The sequence below is a fragment of the Semicossyphus pulcher genome, unplaced genomic scaffold, assembly GCF_022749685.1.
Source record: "Semicossyphus pulcher isolate SPU_LCO1_2020_fin unplaced genomic scaffold, fSemPul1.0.p SCAF_2, whole genome shotgun sequence".
Taxonomy (NCBI): domain Eukaryota; kingdom Metazoa; phylum Chordata; class Actinopteri; order Labriformes; family Labridae; genus Semicossyphus; species Semicossyphus pulcher.
The window spans coordinates 24,612,304-24,631,108 of NW_027211693.1; the positions used below are offsets into that span (position 1 = coordinate 24,612,304).

Consider the following 18,805-nt stretch of genomic DNA (forward strand, 5'->3'; position numbering starts at 1 on the left):
TAGCTGCACCATTAAGTAAAGTTGGCTTATCCTATGGCTGAAGGGAGATTAAGATGTTACTCCTAAAGCCTGGCAGCAGTTCAAGATACATTTTTTCAACCCTATAACTCAGCCATGCAGTCTCCACTGCCGATCCAACGATCCGGTACCTACGGCTGGTCCTCGTCTCACTGAGGGCCTGCGGGGGTTCAGTATGGAGGATTTTAAAGATAAGGGAAATACATTCAAATGTTTCTCTGCAGATCTATAAATCTAAACATCAAATACTTTCTAAGGTTCAGACACTATCCAGTGAGCCAGATGTTACTGATGTTTTATGGCACTTATGGGATCTATTGAGTAAATCAGTGTTTAAAGATATTGCGGGATCATATTCTTAGAGTTATAAGGCCTGCAGAGAGGCCAAACATGGTGCACTGTACAACAAATATGAGCTCTTCATGAGATGGTCTTTATATTGGAGGTTTCTTGTCCTAGGTCTTGAGAGGAAACAATTTTCTGTCTTTAACTTTTATTATTCCAAAACAGCCAGGGACTGCATCAACAAATTCTGCGGGTTTAGCAGGAACTTAGTCTACATTTTTCCCCCGCATAGTTTTCGCTCTTTATTTGGACTTCTCCGTCCGGTGTACAGGGCGGGAAAATGGGTCAAGAAAGGAAAAGAGAGGGGGGATAGAAACAGAGAGGGGCCCTCTGGTCCCCTCCACATCCCTGTGTTGAATATGAAAATATATTATAGCATAATGTGTTCAGTATGCAAGCTTGAAGGAAACCATATGAAAAGATCGCAGACAAAGAGCCTACTGTGTTCCAACTGACCCCCCCTCCTCCCCTCCCACCCCTATCCTTCGTCTGCTTCAATTCAGAGAGAGAGAGAGGAAGGGAGAGAGAGCGAGAGGGGAGAGAGGTAAAAGGGGGAGGTATGTAGGAACTGAAAAGGGGCAGTGCACACACTCGCAGCCTCACACAGACAGACCCACCGGAGTACAGGTGAGCAGCATGACTTAACCAACACACAGCAAACAGGAAGGATATGCTCGAATGCTGGAATTTTATCTGTCGCGGTGAAACTGTGAGCGCTGCAGACTTTGTCACCTGCAGCCCATTATATTTATCTCTACAGGGTAAGACTCTATCTTTGTTTGGAGAGAGAGAGAGGGAGAGAGAGAGAGAGCAAGGGGAATGCAGAAGAGGAGGGAAACTTTGAAAGTCTTTGTCTGAGTAGATGACAAACATCTGTGGCCGCTGGTTTTCCCTCGGTGCGGGCTTGCAGGCATGCAGAAAGGGGGCTGGCCGGCTGCATTAGCATTGTGGTCACTGATATCCGAGCCTATTGTCCTGACTGCGTGGAGCCTGCTGTGCAGCCAGGTTATAGACTTGAACTGCTCTGTGTAACATTAGAGGGTGTATCCAATTAGAGACCTGGCTGGAGCTGTATTGACTTACGTATAAGTAATTGCTTCCTGTTAACACAACAGGTGAGGCCCATAAACTGCTTTACAGGGGGGCAACTGTAGGTTTTGTTCTGCCATATGGTGCCATATATATTATATGTTCAATGTTGATACCCGCTGTGGCAGAACAGCTTTAAAGTGTTTCGTCAAATATCTTAATTTGAAGGGTCAAACAAAGCTAAATGTGCACACATACTTCCTGCTGAATTGATATTATTTGCAAACATTTCACTGTATTAAAAGTGCCTGTTCCCCCCACCGTTTGCCGTCTAACAGTTTTCAGATCATGACTGATTGTTTTAGAAAGCTCCTCCCTCTTGGCATCCGATCACACGCCTACCTCAAGTATTTATCTTTCCCTCTTGATGTTCTCCACCTGTGCCTACGAGAGTGGGACGAGCTGCACATGGAGCAGACACATCATTACAAGCTTCTCCTCTTCCTCTGCATGATTTATGAGCACACTTGCACCATTCCAAAAAAGTGAAAAGACGAGAGAGAGAAGCAGCAGACATTCGTGACTTTCATTGAAGTCTGTGCCTTGCAACATTTTCGATGTCACTCATCAGGCAGCACAAGCCGGGGCATGTTGACTATCACAGCCTCCCGAGGAATTATGAGGCAGGAATGCCAATTTTTGAGCTCTGCCCGAAATCATTTGGTAGTGCTGCAAGGGCCCTTGAATGGCTCTTTGTTTGAGCAACAGAGAGAGAGAGAGCAAATGGCCCTGCTGAAGCCTTTAGCGTTCACAGATGAATGGTTTTTGCTTGGGAAACTGTTAAGAATCCAGGCAAAAGGCAGGAGATAGCAGATACTGAACAGCTCTGCCCCTGAGGTATTCAGTCATGAAAGCTTGCCAGTCAATGTCGTGACCAGATGCCCCATTATAAGCCTGGTAACTGATACCTACTGATACACTTTTAACTGTTACAGTAGGTGGAATGCACGCTCACCTGACATCCTCACATCTCAGATACCTCCTCACATGTGCGCCCAGAGCAGCTGATGATGTACAGATGCCTACCTGAGGTGGAAGTGCACGCAGAATATGAGTTATTAGGTGGCTGACACCCTTTCTACAAGTCTGCTATTGATGCAGATGTCTAATAAATGTACAAGAAAACAGCCGTGAGGGACAAATGAGTGATTACAGTTTGCACGGCTGCCAGAGCCATTCCTTTTCTGCATCATCACTACGCTGCAGAGAGAGAGAGAGAGCTGTGGGATAGATTTGCTGTCCGCGTCTGAATCCATCATATGTTGACGATGTACAGGAACTCTGTGATTACACACTAAAGTGGCCTACGGGCCAGACTGTAAATGATATCCTTGGCTGCAATCATGGAGGTCAATGGGTGGCACCAGAGAACTGTGCGGGGGTGGGAGCCGAGCTGGACAGGTGGGCACCATAAAATACCTTTTGAACTTGAAGGTAATTGGAGGGTAGGGAGAGGAGGAGGGATGACATCAGAGCTTAGGTATGAAAAATAGAGAGGATACGTTGGAGTGGGGGAGATATCACTAGGCAGTTTGGAAGAAATACAACACCCAAGCTGGATATTTACAAGCTGGGACCAATGAAAAGAAAGTAAAACAGATTGAGGCAGATGAGAAACTCAAGAGTCCATATGTGAACTCCGGCTCGTGTCACTTTTCAGCATCTTACAGCTGTTCTTTGACTAAAAAGTTAATAAATATTTGCAGACTGGATGAAAGAAAGTAATAAAACCATATTTTAATCAATGTGGTACTGCGGTGTAAGGCCTCAACATGTGTTCACTCCTGTTCTCTTTGGTTAGAATAAACATGATCTTGGAAAACGTAGCAACGAGGTGCTAATCTAAGAAGACAAAGCCGGCCTCCAAATGTGCTCCAGATTGATCCAAACACATCTGGGGGAATCAAAGAGCTGTTGTCAGAGCGTCTAAACAATACCCGCCTTCATCTCTGATCACTTGACACAATCGCACCAGTAAGCGAAAATTGTGGAGGGGTTTTTTTTGTCGCTTTTCTGCGGGGAGGTGGGGCCGTGTTTTGTTTGGGGAGGATTGTGCTCAGGGGCCAATGACCGAAACGGACCCTCCCACAGATTGTCATGAGTCAGCTGTCATGTCCGAGAGCGTCTGCACAAAACACATTCTGCAAGGGAAAACATGAATGTGAGCTAGGAAGATGCATTTCATAAATAATGTGTGTAGTTCTGTGCACACATCAGGCCCTCCCTCTCCTGAGTGTTACAGCGGTGACTCTCCAGCAAAAACAAATGCAATCGTGATCAGCCTCAAGGAGAGACAAGTCCCATCAAGGACAAGGACGTGCAAACAGGGGGTTTACTGTTACAAACTTTGCCGGTGGGTTTTATTGGCTGTGAAGGAGAAACGTGACACCGCTCATCTAATGAAAATCTTTATTGCATAAGAGGGAGGAATGTATTAGCTGTCACTCATTAATCACTATCACTTTCTCAATGTTCTGTATCTTATCAATAACCCTGACACAGAGATATTTTTATTGTAAGTTTAATACATATTTCCGTCCTGAAAGCTGAAAGAATCTGATCCTATTTACCTCTTAGGGGGCAACACAGTGACTTTATCAATGTCAGACTTATTGCAACCTTATAGCCTGACTACAGTTCAAATAGGAAGTCTAATTTTCCCTTAAAGACAGAGAATTTGACTTTCTTTGTCTCTTAAATGGACGAAGGTTGACTTTTATGCGTTTTGGATGTAAACCAATGTCCATTAAAAGCACAAAATGAGCCAAGTAGAGTTTATAAAAATGTTCTTCAAGCCACCTTTTCAAAACAGAGACGCACATTTTAATTTGTAGAAACTTTTTATGTTGGCATAAAGGTCATGTCTTTTTGACAGCCTTCCAGAAACCATTACAGATAATACCTTTAATCCTGTACAAAGGACTCTGTTTATACGTGTGCCATTACACAAAGGGCGATGATATAATATCGAGTAGGACTCTTGTACCAGCTGTTTGCCAGATCTGTGGTTTGCCAGAGTTGTGAGTTGATGTAACATCCAGTTTTTTCTTTGCGAATGTCACATTTAAATAACATAACTGAAGAAAAGGTTGATTTAAATGACATAGCTGAATGTTAATCAGCACGTTTCTCTGATCTTGCAGGTGGTTTTGGACGTAGAAATGGACATGGAGAGGGCATAGCGGAGGAACGGTGACCTTTCGAGGCTTGGTCCACCAAACAAGGACTGGCTCGACAGTCAGATCACAGACATCAAAACTTTTCTCTACAAGGACGTAACCAAACAAACTGAAAGTCTGAATGGTGCAGCTCCTGACCGCAGATTTAATGTACTCGAGATGAATTCTTGCTTCGAGTAGTCTGATACACTTCAGCATTCATCCAAACTACCACCAGAAGAAAGTGAACTTTCCCTCTCAATTGTGGTTTTGTGAATAAACAAAAGGAGAAACAGATTATTCTGCCTTCAGAGAATGTATCTGGCTTTAATGTATAAGAAATAAACCAGGAACCAGAATAAAGCGACTTTAATTGAATACATCAGAGCCCTGAATACAAAACAGTCTCAGGAATGACCTTTCCAGAGTGAAATGTTATTCCTCGCATGCACCTAACAGCAGGAAGCTGCATATATACACAGTTCCCTTTCACGTCACTGCAGAGTTATGATCTCCAAGATAAAGGGCAGATCCTTTTCACAGAAAGAAAAATAATCTGCAGGCTGGAGATTGAGATGCAGACGAAAAGCATGTTTTGGTGACCAAAATAGCAGAGGAGGAAGAGCAGCGTCTGGGAAAGAGAAAAAGGAGTATTAGAGGGATGCAGAGAGAGACGACTGGGCTGTTTCTCAGCACGCTTTGCCAGATTTTTAACAGAGCACAACAAACTTGTGCAATTTCTGTGGCAGTTGTCCATGGGAACTCGTCCAAGGCACATCGGGGCTGACCCTCCTGGGAGGTCCTTTTAGTTTAAAATAATACTTGATAAAGACCAAGTACCAGCAAGCTTCTTCTGTCATATTTGGGCTGACTACAGGACAACGTTTGTGTGGATTACTGCTGGAGTAGGAGCCATGACCGGAAGCAGAAACCTGGAAAGCTGAGCTTTTCCTCACCGTGTCCCTTTTTGTGTGCTTTCTTGTATTCTTAAACTTATTCACCACCTGCCAGTAAGGACGCAAACTCTTATTTTCCTACTGGACCACAGTATCATCTGATCAGGGGAGAAGATTGGGCCGACTGGAACGAAACCCTCCCATATCCCCCCGCTGAGGGCTTTTGTTTCTGCTGCAGCTGAAGCATTTAACCGGGTGTAGCGATGGAGATGGAGAAGGGACATGTGCCGATCAGGAGAGGGGTGAGCTGGAGTCCAGGAGGAGTGAGAAAACCTCTCCAGGCAACGCAAAACACGTACACCTCTGGGACGGAGTGCAATGCATCATGGGAGAAGACAGGATTCAACACAGAACAGATGAGCCGGAAAACAAGTGAGTGTTTGTTTGTCTGGTGCTTTATTTAGGAAGCCTGAGCAGCACCATATAGTGTATTATTACTCTGTTACCTCATTGCACAGAAATGTAGCTGTAAATACATTTCCAGTGGTTTGATTGTGGTACTCCCTTATGGTTTATCATCCTATTAGAAAACCTATAACTGAGAGTAGATAGAGAAAACAGGCCGCCCTGGCTTGTCAGTGCAACTTGACACAGTGAGGTTCTCCATGAAACATCTGTTTCCACGCAGTAAAAATACAGCCTGCTACAGCAATGGAAATGCAATCATGCATCTTTGCTAAAGGGCAGTCTTAATACACAACACAGCCACTGACAATAATGGGCAGGAGCTTTTTGGAAACTTCTCCAGGCCTTTCTCTTTACTTTCTCAGCTGTCAAACCCTAAAGAAGTATAAAAGAGTTCACACTTCATAAAAACAACACAACATTATGTTGTTAAATGGCAATATGGAAAAACACCGACACAACAAACCTAACTGGAAAGATAATTAGCTCCTGGCTGTGACAAGTCCGTCAAACGCTGCTTTGAAAAAGAGTAAAAAAGTGCAGCAAGGAAACAAAACAGAAAGGTCACGACCATCAGATAATCCCTGATACAGATCTGTAGCCTCTGAACCTCCTCCACTGTTCCCATGTCTCATTACTCACTAATTGGTTTCCTCAAATGCAGCAAAGATCACCAAAAACAACAGAAAAGCACTAAGAGTCGGCTATACCTAAGCAGAGGCGTTTTGAAAGTAACAATACGAGCAGCAGGGCTAGGTTTCCACCTCTGAGCTCGTCTTTTATTTCTCCCATGGGATCTACGGAGAGTTTAGGTCACATTCAGTCGGGTTAGATCCCAGGACCTCTGTTAATCCTTCTCTTTCCATACCGCTTCACACATCACCCACGGGGGCCGGTGCTGTCATCCCGCTCACCCCACAGCCATCGCCCGGAGAAAGATAACATCCGACAGGGTAATCTGACCTTTGATACACAAATGCAGCGTCGGCCCCCCTGACTTAAATCCTCCATGCTGTGGGGGGGGAGTCTGCCGTCTGCTCTCGCCCACGCAGGGATGGAACTGGACAGAAGTTAGGCCCTTGCATCATTGCCTAGGGCTGAGTTTTGTCTCTGCTGGAGGACAGGAAATTCCTATCCTGCCCTTGCAGGTTGGAGCTCAAGGCCCCAAGGGTTCAGAGAGGGCAGGCACTTGGTTGGGGAGAGTGCACAATAAACACACACTCACTAACAGGGTGATATCCAGACAGACATGGGGGGGGGGCAGGAGGGGTCAGATGGTGGATCACTGGTGTCTCACCGGTCTAATCCATACACACATAAACTGGAGTATCTCTGGTTTCTCTTTCCACTTCAAAGACTCCTACAAGGGTCAGACACTTCCTGCCATCCTAGGACATTAGACAGAGATAAGCAGCTCAATACTCGCCATTGATTGGACACCTCTCCAGAACTGTCAGAACTAAGTGAAGCTGTGTGTTCAAGTGTTAAAAAGTCGATAGTTTCTGCAACAGAAGCCCTGAGCTCCTCTCTTCTAGGCATTTCTCCGTTTTTATAATTAGTGGAAAGTCTGCAGAGGAGGAGGTTGTGCGGATTTTGGAAAAGTGAAACAGAGCTGGAGGCTGGATGACAGACAGCACAGCCTCCAGCTACAGACCCCCTCCCTCCCTCTCTCCCTCCCTGTCTGTGTGCTGAGCTGCGGAGGAAAAGAAATCCGATCCCGTGTCTCGCTGCAGAAAGGGGGTGTGAAAGTATCAGACGCAGTTAGATTGAAAACTCTTGTGGAAGTACAACAAAACAGCGGAGCTCTGAGTTTTGACATGAAAAAGGTAAGAGATTAGGAGATAAAGAGGATTTAGCTGAATAAGCTAACTTTTCAGTTAACTCGTGAAACATTAGCATAGTTTGAGCCTTAAATGAAAACTCGGGATAAACTTGCCTGCTTAGTAAGGAGATACGACTTTTTGGTAGGGGTGTGTTATTTTAGTAACTGAATTAAACGGCTTCCGTACATAAAGTTAGGTATTTTTTCCCCTCTAAAATGAAAACAAGTTGTAACCAAAGTCCATTTAGCCTTTATGTGTTGTCAGCTCCATATTATATCTTGAAAGAACACGAATTATCTTAGACTCAGATTGACTTCCGGTCATTACCTGTTGATTAACGTCTTCATTAGCTTGAAAATATCTGGAAAAGTCGTGACTAAGCGGCTGTTCGCAATAAACTTTGATAACCAGTTACAAACAGTTTTATATATTATTATTATATTAAGGTAACAAAAGTTCACATTTCATAAAGAGTAGCACTTGTTTTTACAAGTGCTAACTATTTTAGTCATGGTATCAATCACTGATGGGATTTGCACCTGCGTGTCACTTGATAACCTGTCCGGCTCCCACAAGAGGTGAGATGTTTACAGTGAGGACTCTTCATTTCAAGCCTCGCTGCTCTGCCTCTGGTAGTTTGACTTTAAAAATTAAACAGCTATAAAAATGTCAATGGCATCCATATTGACTACCTGAATAACAAGCTCTGAATATACAGTAAGTACCTGTGTGAGAGGTTGGCTCAGTTCTCTGCAGCAGCCTTTAAAAGAAGCTAATTTATGCTGCTTGTTAAAAGTATAGTGTTATAATACTTTCACCCTAGTTATATGTTGTAACAAATATCTGCCGTGGTTGTTATATCTCTGATTTACCAACATTGATGTATATCCCTGCAGATCTAATCACAGTCATCATCAAAGGGCATAATTAAGTTGTAAATGTAAATGTCTTGCAAATGTTTATAATCCAAATATGCCCAACAGGCCCTCTATGAAATCAATATTTTAAACAGGATATTATAAACATATGCTATTGAACTTCAGATGGGTTAATGTAAAAGGAACTCATGGACACCCTACAAAGAGTTAACTCAATTACTGCGAGGGCAGACTTAGAGTCTGTAAAATCAATGGCAGATGCATATTATTCCTTTATACTGAGGGAACGATCATGTTAGCTTTATACTCCGTGCCAGGAAAAACTGCATGCAGAATGAGCTGTATAGAAAAGCTGAACACGTGATTGATTTATGCGTGATTATTGTGATTGGCACATGATTACATCAAATAATGTAGCTGTCTGGATCCATCACCTTATGAAATGAAGAGGCTGTGCCAGCTGTCTGAGAAACCTCCCGAAGGGACGCTTAATATCTTCCTCCAGTCAGAGTAACATGTATGAGACGAATAATATACCAGATGTGTCACCACAATATATCTTTTAAAATGTCCGTCAGAGTCCATGACTTAAGGTTTTAATCTGTTAGAAAAGTAAAGATGCAGCTTTTATTTTTTTCCCTCATGAACTTTAAAGCATGATGTAGCGTCTAAATTTAAGATGGGAACACTTGATTGTAGAGTATGTTTATAGACAGCAGTGGAAAGATGTCGTTTTTGGGAGCCGTAGATTGTAAAAATGGTCTATTAAAGGTTTTAGCTGCAGTATTGCACAAATTAACTACAGAGAGAAACCAAAGGCATGTTGGAAGCTGAGGCAGGGAGTTTTTCTCGGCGGTGCAGGAATGCTCAGGGAGGGACGACTGCAGATGGCAGAGGAAATAGCTCCGCTGCCTGGAATGGAGCTCTTAAGCTCAGAAAACAAACTGACGATTTTCAACACAGACATGTCTTATCTCATAATTTCTATGTAATCAGCGAAAGTGCAACTTCAGTGAAACACGTGATTGACACTGGTTTCCTCTGAGACAATGACCTAGACATTTTTATTAACTTTTATGTATTTCTGTCTTATAAAAATATTTATTTAAAAAGTTTCTCTGCCAACGTCTGTAAGTCTGCAGCTCCAGTCTGCTGAGTTAAGTGTCCAACAAAGCTCTTATTTCTTGTAGGATTGGTTGGAATAAAAAGCACTGCAAAGACCAATCAAAACCATATGGTGCAGACACAATTATGTGGGTTTTTAAAAGAATATTAAATCTCAGTCAGACTTGTTAAAAATGTGTCTATGCTTGTTCTCTCTATTTGTACATGAAAGTGGTATGGTGAGATTTAATTAGATGGTGGGAGAGTTTTCTCTATTTGAACAGTAGATTTTAGAGCATTGCTAAGCCTCCCAAAGAAAGAGTCCCTTTTATCGATAATCAAACATCTCTGTTAGGATAAAAAAGCTAAATCCCTTTCTCACATTGATCAGTCTGTCCACTCTCCTCTTTGTCTCTTTCACTCCAGATCTGACCCGGAGTGCCAGTTTATCAGAGAAGGAGCTGAAGGAGGCCCGCGTCAGGAGTCAGATTATTGCGGCTCAGCTCACAATCCCTTCCAACTCCAGCTCCAGAGGCGTGCAGCTCTTCAACCGGCGCAAGCAGAGGGTGAACGCCTTCACTCTGGAAAGCTGTGGAGAGGGTTCAGAGGAGGACAGAGCTGAGAATGTGAAAACCGACTCCTCGTCTAACAAACTAACATGGGCAGAGAGGAGCAGTGAGGAGAAGGATAGAGACCTGAACTTTAAAAATAGAGCTACCAATTTGGCACCACCTGGGAGGGCACATTCAGTAGGTGATACAATGGAGCATCCAGGTAAAGATTTCCACAAGGAAGAGGACATGGAGGAGCATGTTATCCAAGAAAGACATTTCCTCCCTGTCAAGGAAGAGCAGGAGGAAGAGGAAGAGGCAAGAGTTAAAATCAATGAAGAGCTTGAGGACAAAGTCAAGGATGAGAATCCCCCTGGAAGTAATACTACCGATCCTGTACTGATGAAACCTGCTGAGATAAATGGGGGCTACACAGGGCCCGTTCCCCCTGGAAAGCTTTTAAATGGTGGCCATGTTAACTCCGGACCTGACAGGGTGTCTGTGCCTACATCCAAGCAGACAAGCACAATCATCAATCGAACCGCCAGGCCTTTTTTCTCACCGCCGACAGTGCAGTCTCCAGAGGCAGTCAGCCCCGCCGTGGATATTCCCCCTCCTCCTTCTTATGCCACTCCTCCTCTCCCTGCTTTCACTGCTCCTCAACCCGTGGCATTCTCACCTCCTCCGCCTCCGTCATACCCAACACCTCCTCTGCCTGCCTTTACAAACCAACCGCCGCAGAACTACTACTCCAATCCACCTCCTATGTCGCCTGTAATGTCCCCTTCCTCACCTCCACCATCCCAGTTCCCTTCTGTATCTCAGTACCCACCCATGCCCCATTATGGCCCACCCACCGCCCCAAAGCCTTCCACCTTCGTTCCTCAGCCTGCTGGAGAGAGGAAGCAGATGATACCGATCAAAACAGGAATACTAGAGGAGGGTGCAGCTAGAAGGGCAAATAGGAAGTCGATGTTCACGTTCAAAGAGAAGACAGTGGTACCTCCGAACCCTGAGCTGCTGTCATTAGTTCAGGGGACGGATGAAAGGAAGAAACATGGACTCAGAGCTGTGCCTGAGCCAGTGTCCGAGGAAGAGTTGCTTGCGCTCGGTGCAGAGGCCTCCAACTTCCTCGCCAAGGAGGAAGACAGGGCAGAGGAGGCAAAAGCTCCAGAGTGGTCTTCCTGCCTCAAGAGCTCCAGGACTCGTCCAAGAGCGGAGCACAGGCCAGAGCAGAATCTCAGCAACGTATCAGGAAAGGGGGCAGAGCTGTTTGCCAAGCGTCAGTCCAGGATGGAGAAATATGTTGTTGAAAACCAAAGCGCAGGACAACTTAGGTCGCCTTCTCCTACCATGTCTCTGCCACCATCTTGGGTGTACCCATCGAACATGCCCGGAAGAGTCAAAGCCATTGCTAAAAACTCTGAGATGAGTACCCAGCTCTCACAAAACCTGAAGGCCCAACAAGCTGTCAAGCAGAAACCGAGGCAAAAGGCCCCAGTACCGGAGCCAGTTCCAGAGCCGCCTCCTTTGGAAAACGGTTGCTCCAAGATAGAAATGGACTTGTCAAGGCACAGGCCCTACCAGCTCAATTCTTCCCTTTTCATCTTTAAACCAACTAAAGACCCCCTTAGTACCCTGCCCAGAGGAGCACCACAGTCCAAGAACCTGATGTCTTCACAGTCTTTCTCCAGACAGACGTCCCTGCCTCATAATCCTCCCTCTCGCTTCAGCACCCAGTGTATGTCTCCACCGCTGCCTTTCAGCCCCTCAGGAGGAGCAGAGTATCCATCACATCCAGCGTCTGGGCAGCCGAGGATCAGTTCTCCAATGTCAGCCTTTTCTCCAGAGCGGGTGTCCTCTCCTCGGTCGGGGGTCCAGGCACCAAGGCCAAACTTTTCTGCCAAGAAGGCAGGGATTGCACCGCAGGTGTGGAGACCCTCTCTGTACTATTATTAGAAAGTTTGTTTACGACAGAGAGATCTTTTGTAGAGATTATTCACATGGTTTCAAAACTAAAACTGGTTCTAGTAGAGCTAAAATTTACAGATAACTGCACTTTTTTGTTTAACTCGTGCCTTATTCTTATACTATGTCTTGCATTAGAGTGGACATATTTTTACGTGTGAAATGTTTATAATCCTCTTGTGATGGAAAACAATTGATCTAGGAGTAACGCAATGATAGCAGCCAGGGCCAGGCCAAGTCTGTATCTTAAAAAAGACCCAAGTGAAAACGTCTTAACTGTTCAGGGAATATATAATTAGGTTTTTTCCATATGAAAAACACCAAAACAGCCTTAATAACCCTCAATTAAAATAAAGATGTGCCTTGGTGTAATTAGATAGCTTCCATGCCCAAAACTGCCAAGAACATCAGCACCAAAAAATTTTAATTTTCAGGACATTTCTAAGATATGATCAGTAACAACCTCACACTTTTTCCACTTTCTGTGGGCACCAGGGTGATGCTGCTTCACAAAGCACTTTAACAGATGGTCTGGCATCTGCTTTATGATCTACGATTTGCAATTTAATGCTGCTCACTGACTAGAGAGAGAGAGAGAGAGAACTGCTTTTATGTCTTTATGTCTTCAGGGTAATTTACTCTGCTTTCCAGCATTTTCTACCAAAATATATGGTGTGTACTTGGATACTTGGATGTTTTAAATCTGCAGGCTGCATACTAATTTGCCTCATGGACCTACATATATATTAGTTTCATGACTTTAAGCAGTTTTTCTAGAGGTATATTTTCATAGGACATCATCAGTCACTGCTGTTTTAGTCAGCAGTCTTGTTTTAAGCAGCCCGTCTCATTTCATAATCCTTGATTCACTGCTGTCTTCTACTGATATCCTGTCAGTTATGATTTACTTTTTCTGTTGAATCTTTCTTTCTCTGATTAAAGCTTTATGCTAACACTCCACTGTGACCTCTTTCTTCTTTTTCTCTTTTCCTGACTTCACTTGCTTCTTCCAACGATTAATTCCACTGTTAGGTGTTTATTATTTCACCCTGCCTTTCTTGCAATCCTTGCAAACACTTGAACACACTAATAATTGTTATGTAAAGTACATACACAATTTGCAACAGGAGATGGATCTATTTTGGAACAGAGTATGTGACATTCAAAGTCCAGAATTAATTAGTTCATCTTGCTACTGCAAGGTATTTTACACTTCCATAAGCATTTGAGTTATGTATGTTTGTGTTAATACCTGACCCTTGGTCTTGTTGGTTTTGAGGGGCACCAAGACAAATTGAATGACCCTTAACCTGGGCATTGTTTCTTGTTTCAGATGTCCTAAACTTTTGAAATGTTACCAGTAACATTAATCTCAAAAGACCCTAACCTTTTCTATCAGTTTCATCTGTAATACCATAGACAGTCTTCATATTATTATCACTGGAGAGTTTGCACTAAATTAGTGTGTGCATAAGATGGAATGCTACTCTGCTTCAGTCGAGTAACTTCATATCCTCGTAAAGGTTAACCATCTCAGGAGGCCAGATGACAGTAACCCGAGAGAGACACTGAAGATCAGGCTTATGTGTGTTCGTGTTCAGGCTTATTGAAGATATACACAGAGATGACCTGAATGCCACTGGGGTTCAGACTGAACACATAAATACAGTTCATCATAACAAACTCCCTTCGTATAATTATAGTCTAACTAAATGAATATGGTTAGTGTCGATCATATTTCTCATTTAAATATTTATTTTTTGTGAGTTTACACGAGTGTCAATCTCAAATCAAACACTTTATTATTAGATAATCATTTTTTAAATTCAGAAGTTTTAAAAGCATTATACTAGAATCTCTTATTTTGCAAGTTTTGAGTGCTTTATATCTGTCTGTTTACAAGAGTCTAAAAACTATTTATCATGGTCCAACAGACACCAAAGGACTCCTCCCAAGTTGAAGCACCAGCTGAGACTCCCACACCAAAGAGCACCCCAAGCCTTACCAGACGTTTCAGCAGCCCAGATGGCCCAGCCACTGCATCCTGGACTACCAGCCTCCAAACCAATCGCCCCTCCACCACCATCTCCAGCCACTCGGTGACTTCCCCTGTGTCCTCTCCTAGGGGTACAAGATGCCAATCCCCTATGACCAGTCAGAACATCCAGTTTTCCACTGTTACCTCCTCTACAACATCAAGACCCTCCCAAACATCTACAGCCACCTCTCCACGCTCACATCCTTGGGGTTCAAGATGTCAGTCCCCAATGGTGAACCAGTACAATCAGTCCTCTAACATATCCTCAAATCCTGGTTTCAGACCATCCCAAACCTCTACGACTACTTCTCCTCTTTCTCCTCCTTGGAGTTCAAGATGCCAGTCTCCAATGGTAAGCCAGCATGCCCAATCTTCATCTGTCACCTCCACATCAAGACCCTCCCAAGCCTCTACAGCCATATCCCCTCGCTCTTCTCCTTGGGGATCAAGATGCCAGTCCCCAATGGTAGGCCAGAATACTTCCACATCCAGACCTTCCCAAACATCTTCAGCCACATCCCCACGCTCTCCTCCTTGGGGATCAAGATGCCAGTCCCCTATTGTGAGCCAAAATACCCAGGCTTCTACCATTCCTAGTGCCAGACCTTCCCAAACGTCTACAACTGCTTCTCCTTGGGGATCAAGATGCCAGTCTCCAATGGTAGGCCACAATACTTCCGCATCCAGACCTCCCCAAACATCTTCAGCCACATCTCCTGTCTCTCCTCCTTGGGGTTCACGTTCCCAGTCCCCTGCACTCTCCCAGACCAGCTTATCCTTCCCCGCCACTAAGCCTCTGTACACATCCTCTGTCACGTCCCCTGTTCTTCAACCCAAAGACAGTCGCTGCATGTCCCCCATTGTCAATAACCTGGACTCTAAAACCAATCACCGTCTCCTGGCTAAGAACATCATCAATGCGGCCAAACGTAAAAACAGTCCCTCCCCTGGAGCACTGAGCGGTCATAGCCTTCCCATCTCACCTCTGGGAAGTTCCCACCATGGTTATGACTGTCACAAACCGCCCATCAGCCCTTTCCAGTCACGGGCATTGGGAGCCCAGTCCCCGACCTTCACGAGCCCTCCTGCCACCCCAACGCAGAGAATCTGCTCCCCTGTGAGGCTCTACAACACTCGGTCCCTCACTGACTCTGATGCCTCTGTTGAGTCTGAAGACTCAGGCCTCCGATCCCCCGGCCTGAACTCCTACAACACCTGTCCCCGCGGCTGGGGCGGGAGCCTGAGGGTGAAGAGAAGCACTGTCTCTACTGACCTGTGAGGGTGTTACTGCCTGGTAGTCAAAGCATTATTTCAGTCTCCATTGACTTTTGGGGCATTGGAGCAGAAAAAGGCATTTTTGGTGGCATTTGATCAGACTTATTTTACTTAAGTTACCTTTCTGTAACTATAAACACCAACCCTGGATAATGATACATGTTGTATCTAGGTAGTATTAGTATTTTATATTACCGTACTTACATTCATAATAGAGACTGACAAGAACAAGCTTTTGACATGGCGCAGTTTCTGTGGCTTGTATGCTTCTTACATACCAAAGAGCGCGAATAATTAAAAATAACCAAAGATATTTTAATTCACTTCAATGAATGTTGACTTTTTACACTTTTTTACAACAAACACATATTCGACTGTTCCACTGGACTAGTTTTAAAGCAAAAGGGTATTGGTTTCAAAAGTCATTGATGAATTATTGCTATATTTGCTTGCCTGACACAAGCCGAAATGAGAATAGACTTCAAATTTTAAAACATAGAGGAAACACATGGAATTAGTGATGTGTAAATATACGGCTCATTGAACTGTACAGGCAACATTCACTTTAAATATACATGGTAAAATCAGCTTCTATCATCCTTTTCATGACATAGTGGTTGTTGGGACACATGCTATTCTCATTATCATACATGGTCAAAGTATTCATCACAGTTTGTTATCCATTATAATGAATGGAAAATAATTCATATGCATAATTATCACAGTGCAATAATCAATTTAACACATTGTATATATGTTGCTTTATGTACTGCATTTGCTTAAATGAATGTAAGCTTTAAAGACAGGTTGATAGGGAATGACAGAAAAAAGGAAGAGTTGAGTATGAAGAGAGTTACCTAGAGGTTCAACGGGGCATTTCTGTTCAATCAAACACTGTTTTAGGAAAACAAGATTTAAAAGGCTTTTTGCTAATGTTTAAACATTGATGACACACATTTTAATGAACAAATGTCACATGTTAACATGCAAATTTGATGGCATATTGATTGTAACATTCATATTGGAGATTGATGTATGTATGCCTAAGTTTTGTTGCTTTTGTTGACCACAAACAGTTGTTCTTTTTTAAAATAAGTAATGCCTTTCATAAGGAACAAATTAACATATTTTGTGTCTGTACTTGTCGTACAAAGTGCCTGTTTGGATAAGTACAAGTGTATGTCGAGCAAGTAGAAGCGGGAACAACAAAATGTTGTGAAACTTTGATGAGGAAATAAGGTCAGAGGAAAGTTGTATGTTGTGAAATATTAATCTAAGTGTTCGTGAGAAAGGAGCGGAGGAATGGATTGTATTTTAAATACATGCATAACTCTAATGTAAATTCTCTTTAGCTTTTAAAGTTTTTTTAATACTTGATTTGCACTTCTGTTCTTTCCATTTCCATAGCTAAGTTGGCATTTTGTTAAACTTGATTTGCAAACAGGTGCCATTCACATTTAAACCAGAAAATAACCATCCTACTGTAAGAATAAGAACATTCCTGCACATTTTACTATGCTGACGTAATAGTGGCAATTAGCCGTAAACCTGGCTGCTGTCTGCAAAACAAAACTGCCTTAATGTGTGAAAGCCTTTTTCACACCTTTTTTACATTCCCATCTTTCCCAGTCCTGTACCAGCACACACAACAGCTCATTCCTTCACTCCCTGACATGTAGGTCAAAAGCATCAGCACATTTCTAAATATTTACTTCTGTGTATGGTTTGAGTGACAAGGACACCTGCTACATGGTGACCTGGCTCGTTCAGCAGGATTTAAGCCTATATCACTGTCATGGATTGGTTTCCAGCTGGGTTACGTCTCGGACAAACCAAACACTGCTGACATCCTCAAACGCAGAAAATAATCATCACCTTTTTGAGTTTCGCATGCAGATGTTTTGTATCTCATTTTTCACGGCTCATTTTTGTCTCATTTCCTAACTGTATGATGTCTGAAAATGAATGCAAAATAAAAAGTGATGACACAACAATTTACATCATGCATTGTATGTTGCTTGTTTTATTTTGATATTATTTAACACCATGAACTGAAAATAGTTGTTTAACTCAAATTGAGGTAACTTGAGAAAATGATTTCCCCTTTTTTAAAACAACCAAATATACATTAAGTGATTAAGCCATTGGATGAATAAATAATGTATATATATACAATATATGTATATATAATATTTTATTATATAATTAATCTACCCTTTTTATATTTTATGGTAAAACTATATGACAAAGCTAGGACTACAGTAATCCTGTACAGGGTCAAGTGTCAGGACTGATATTTCATCTGGTCCTAGCATAACACCTTAATATAGGCAAGAGCTCAAGAGCTCCTCTATTAAGATTGTATGTCAATTAAGTGGGTATATTAAATGCTGTTTACTAGTTGGAATGAGATGCTATGAATTGCTAACTTTAAATGACGATGATATTGATGAGGATGATTTTGATGTGGATAAGGAAATACGTGATAATGATAATGATAATACTGATGACGTTCTTGAGGGTGATGAAAAACTGCATCTTAACACCCTGTGCATTTCCTCTGTGCACTGTCTGCACCTGTATCCAATCTGACTTGAAGCTGTTTTTTGCACATACTTAGTTTTTCCCTGTCTACATCCTTACTTGTGCTGTACCAGCTTTCACATGTATGTCGCTTTGGACCAAAGCGTCTCCTCAATGGAATTGTAACCCTGTAACTTTGTAAATGACATAGACAAAAAGTCTTTATAAGTTATAACATAATAATTAGATTACATTGATTAATTACAATAAATCTACTTATTTTATGTTATTTTTATTTCATGCAATCCCCTACAAAAATATATCTGCCCATGTTTTTTTATGGTGTTTACCTTTTGAATGTGCTAACAATAGTGACATAACATGACATGCACAGAATCGACTACCATATTCATAGACTTACTTCTCTGGTTTTACAGTCTTGTGTTTTGCTTCACTGTGAGTGCAATATAGTAGATATTTGTGGCAATAGTTATGGGAATGGCACGTCCCCAACAGCAACCCCTGAGGGTAAAAAGAAATCCAAAGCCACATTTATCACAGGTTCATAGACTGCCATCTGTAGGACTCCAGACTGAAGTTCAAATGGAGGGACAATGTTTGAACTGAATGTGTACAAGCCACTGCTTTTAAAAATAAACATTTCATGTATTCTC

General features: G+C 42.8%; 1 protein-coding gene across 2 annotated transcripts; it reads left to right on the forward strand.

Moving 5' to 3' along the window:
- The first annotated feature begins 925 nt into the window (after positions 1-925).
- Positions 926-17,611, forward strand: LOC138598260 (synaptopodin). Of its 2 annotated transcripts, none has more exons than XM_069670007.1 (4): positions 926-990; positions 4,596-5,938; positions 10,203-12,256; positions 14,230-17,611. In XM_069670007.1, the coding sequence occupies exons 2-4, from the start codon at positions 5,770-5,772 to the stop codon at positions 15,610-15,612; spliced, it is 3,606 nt and encodes a 1,201-aa protein (XP_069526108.1). In that variant the 5' UTR covers positions 926-990; positions 4,596-5,769; the 3' UTR covers positions 15,613-17,611. The 2 variants fall into 2 exon arrangements, with proteins under 2 accessions (XP_069526108.1, XP_069526107.1); XM_069670006.1 differs by lacking the exon at positions 926-990 and adding an exon at positions 1,037-1,124.
- Positions 17,612-18,805: the final 1,194 nt, after the last annotated feature.

Excerpts from the sequence above, each read along its gene's own strand:
- LOC138598260 (XM_069670007.1), top strand. The coding sequence starts at position 5,770 with ATGGAGATGGAGAAGGGACATGTGCCGATCAGGAGAGGGGTGAGCTGG. Across the intron at positions 5,939-10,202 it reads ACAGATGAGCCGGAAAACAA|ATCTGACCCGGAGTGCCAGT; the intron begins GTGAGTGTTTGT and ends CTTTCACTCCAG. Across the intron at positions 12,257-14,229 it reads AGGCAGGGATTGCACCGCAG|ACACCAAAGGACTCCTCCCA; the intron begins GTGTGGAGACCC and ends ATGGTCCAACAG.